General features: G+C 36.4%; 1 protein-coding gene across 1 annotated transcript in view; it reads left to right on the top strand.

Annotated features, from left to right (window-relative positions):
- LOC119190981 (zinc metalloproteinase nas-4-like) overlaps positions 1-3,044 on the top strand; it is a 3,802-nt gene extending 758 nt beyond the window's left edge. The window contains 5 exon segments of the mRNA XM_037444644.1: positions 792-934; positions 1,697-1,907; positions 2,304-2,406; positions 2,408-2,438; positions 2,761-3,044. Coding sequence (XP_037300541.1) covers positions 792-934; positions 1,697-1,907; positions 2,304-2,406; positions 2,408-2,438; positions 2,761-2,856 — 584 coding nt within the window. The 3' untranslated portion in view covers positions 2,857-3,044.
- Positions 3,045-3,701: the final 657 nt, after the last annotated feature.

Raw genomic sequence — 3,701 nt, 5'->3', positions numbered from 1 at the left:
GCGGTCGCAGACTAGACACTTCAACGTCAGAGGAGGCCCGCAGCCCTCCCACGCCGAAGAGGGCCACCGCGGAGTTTTAGCTGGTGCCGTGCATAGGTTAAGTTGTATATAGGTGTTAGGACTCGGCCCGGCGGTCGCCCAAGGTCATCATCAAATCCGGGCGGCTCAACGCCGGGCCGTAACGCACGGTTACCCCAGCATAACCGCTCAGTCGCCCCCACGAAGGCTGGGCGGTAGTAATAAGGCACTTTCTCCGCGAAAACAAAAAAAAAGGCCTCTCTACCACAGAGTTTAATCCTTAGTCCTCTATGCTGGCTTATTGCAAGTTAACACACTGTTGGTTCCTTTAACGCGGTTGTGTTCCTCTACCAAGACTACTGGAATATAATCATGAGCATTAATTTACATTCATTGAATTAAATAACCTTTGATTAAAAAATGTCTTAGATTGACTGAAAGCTTCAAATACGTCGAAAAAAATAGAGGTGAACTTTTACTAATAGTTTTAGCGTCAATAAAGCGCGCTACTCCGCCTAGACATCAATTTGTCTAGAAGATAAAAATCATAGTATGGTATCAAAAATCTTGCGAGTAGATTTATGCTAACAGAGAATAGTAATATATTATAAAAGTAACCTGCAAATTGCTATTTAATAACTTTATTCTTAAACTCTTATTACTTAGTTATTTAAAGTAAAGTTTTATTCAACGATGCATAAATACGGAATCTTTATTTGTTTTGTCTATTTGGTATCAAATATTCTCTAAATACCTCAAACTTGACTTTTAAGTACTATACAAATCAACAATATTTTTATTATTAGGTCCGATCCAGAAGGAGGCTATCGAAGAAGGTATAAGGGACATCGAGAGGCACACCTGCGTCAAATTCCGCTACCGTGAACCTGAAGACACAGTCTTTGTTAGAGTTACTGTAAGTTGATTTAGTTGTTGTTGACAACGTTGACGTTTACTTATGCGTGCACTAGAAAATCAATACGATTCAATAATAAACATAATAGTAGCAAATAACAACAAAACGAACACACATCACGCCTTTATACTCGAAGACATAGGCAGAGGTGCAACCAGAGCACCTATTTTCTTTCAAGTGTGTTCCGTCCCATGATGTGATAGGGGGTGACCATATAGCCATACCGGGCAGAAAAACAAAGCAGAAAAAGCCAATATCATTTTGTCTGACTCAAGACTCGAACCTGGGCTCTCAGAGCAATGGTATCGCGCACACAATACCACCGAGACAGTCCTATTTTAAGTTGACTATAGTCGCACTTAAATTACGAATTCAAGAAACCTATACAAAAACATGTCCACAGTTTTACCTCTATTGTTTTAGGTTGCCTATTAAATTATTTGGAAGATAAAACGATTATGGTGGTAAATCAGTTTTATGCGATGTTAGATTTTTATGTTGGGAATGAAAAATAATACTTAAATGGTTAGTTGTTACTTGTTTCTCGTGGTAGTCACAATGTCAGTATGGAGATAAAACGACTGTGTTTTTTTTTTAAATTCACACTCTTCTAGAAGCAAATAAATTATACATACACGTCTTCGTCCCTACATACCCACAGAAAAAAGATTAGCATTGGCCGCACAATAGCTTATCACGGTAAATTTTCAGTGCTTAGATATCAATTCTTTACACTGATGTCTTTGTTTGCGTATAATCAAGGGCGGTGCTGGCGGTTGCTTCGCGCACGTCGGCTACTGGGAATCCCGCGGCATCCACACTTTGAACCTGGCGCGCAACGTGCCAGGCACCGGCTGCTTCCGCCACCCCACCATCGTTCACGAGTGGATGCACATCCTCGGCTTCCTGCACATGCAGTCCACTTACAACAGAGATGATTACGTCAAGATTGTTGAGGAGAATCTTAGACCTGGTATGTAAATTTTGGTATATCATAAATTGATTAACCGCCATTTTCAATATACAATCCCAAACGCTTTTTTTGACCTGACTAAAAATGGACCAATCAGAACAAAGTTTTTTATGACGTGCTTACAAATGAGTTGTTTTGATTGATTTTTTTGAGGAATCGGATTGTCGATTGAAATTGGGATCGTTTATTGAAACCGGTTGTAATTCAATGTCTGTGCAGTCATTTTGACGTAACAACTAACATTTTTTATTCAAATCATACCTAACTGTTTTATGATCTGAGCTATTCAAAATGTAGAGTCAGAATATAAATAGGATATCAGGATAATAGGAGATGAGGCCAATATCAAAGAACATAATTTTAATATCATTCTTAAAAGTATCTGTTTGTATTTAGGCACTGAGCATAACTTCGCCATTTACACTTCTGACATGGTGAGCAACCTGGACATTGAATACGACTACGTGAGCTGCATGCACTACGGACCCTTCGCTTTCAGCCAATGGTGAGAAGACCATCGTGGCTCTACAGGTAAAAACTTTATTCATATTTGTTCGTAGTATATTAGTCATGAACTGATCTAGTTCTCCTTTACCAAATTTATCTAAAGAGGTAAGTTAAGTCTTGGCTTTATTTTCATATCAAAATTTGGTTTATCTGGGTATACTGTACGTACACTGAATCGTGCAGGGTACAAAACCTGTCTACCCTTCGAAAATAGAGATGTGAGCGTATATATCGTCACAGCAAAATACTTTAGCAAAATATTATATGCACATAGCGTCTCTCGGTATCTACTTCTATATAGAGTTTATATTATTACTTTCGCTGTGAGGAATATATTTGTTTTTAGGAACACGAGGGTGATATGGGACAGCGCATCTTCATCACCGACAAGGACTGGCTTCGCATCAACAGACACTACAACTGCCCCGGCGCATGGGACTAAACCTTCACTATGACTTTATATTTATACGAAAATTTTATATCAATATATAAATGTATTTTTATACAAAAGAAAAGAATATCATACAACAAAACGCTTCGTTTATTATTTAGCGCCATTGAAAGCAACAATCTGGTGGAAAATTTTAAATGATCTCTGCATTACTTTTAATAAAGACATTTTTAAAATAACTAATATCTTATAATTTAGTGTCTTAAATTGTCTCACTGTAGAAATATTTAGTGACTATACGTGTATAGTATATCAATTGTAGCATACAATATGCAAGGTTCTTTTAACATTGCGTTACTAAATGGAACCATACATACATCTTAAAATATAATACTTTACAATACTACTTGGTTACTCCAACTATAGTGGTAACATAAAAAGTATAAGTTCCGACCAATATAGATATAAATAAAATCAAATTTAATTTAACACGATGCCACTACTTCTACTCTAAGAGAATGTATATAATTATTATTATTATAAGTAATATTTAACGTACCTTTTGTTAGGGTGTTTTCAGAATGTGAAACAACTCACGCGAAAACAACATCAAATTGAACAAAGAGATAGTATCAAGAGATACTTGTGCAATAACAAAATGACTATCTATGGAATGCTAATTCGCTAAATATCCCGATAAGATATTAAATAAAAATAAACGTACATTCCTAAAATTTAATCTAACAATAATGCATATTTTTATGCAACTCGTCACAAAAAATAATGACACTTGATATTTATCCTTATCAAGAAAACAATAATAATAATAATATCAGCCCTGTATTATATACTTGCCCACTGCTGAGCACGGGCCTCCTCTACTACTGAGAGGGATT

The sequence above is a fragment of the Manduca sexta genome, chromosome 28 (assembly GCF_014839805.1).
Source record: "Manduca sexta isolate Smith_Timp_Sample1 chromosome 28, JHU_Msex_v1.0, whole genome shotgun sequence".
In the NCBI taxonomy this organism is placed as follows: Eukaryota; Metazoa; Arthropoda; class Insecta; order Lepidoptera; family Sphingidae; genus Manduca; species Manduca sexta.
The sequence above is the reverse complement of the archived record's forward strand: the minus strand, read 5'-3'. Positions and strand labels throughout refer to the sequence as shown.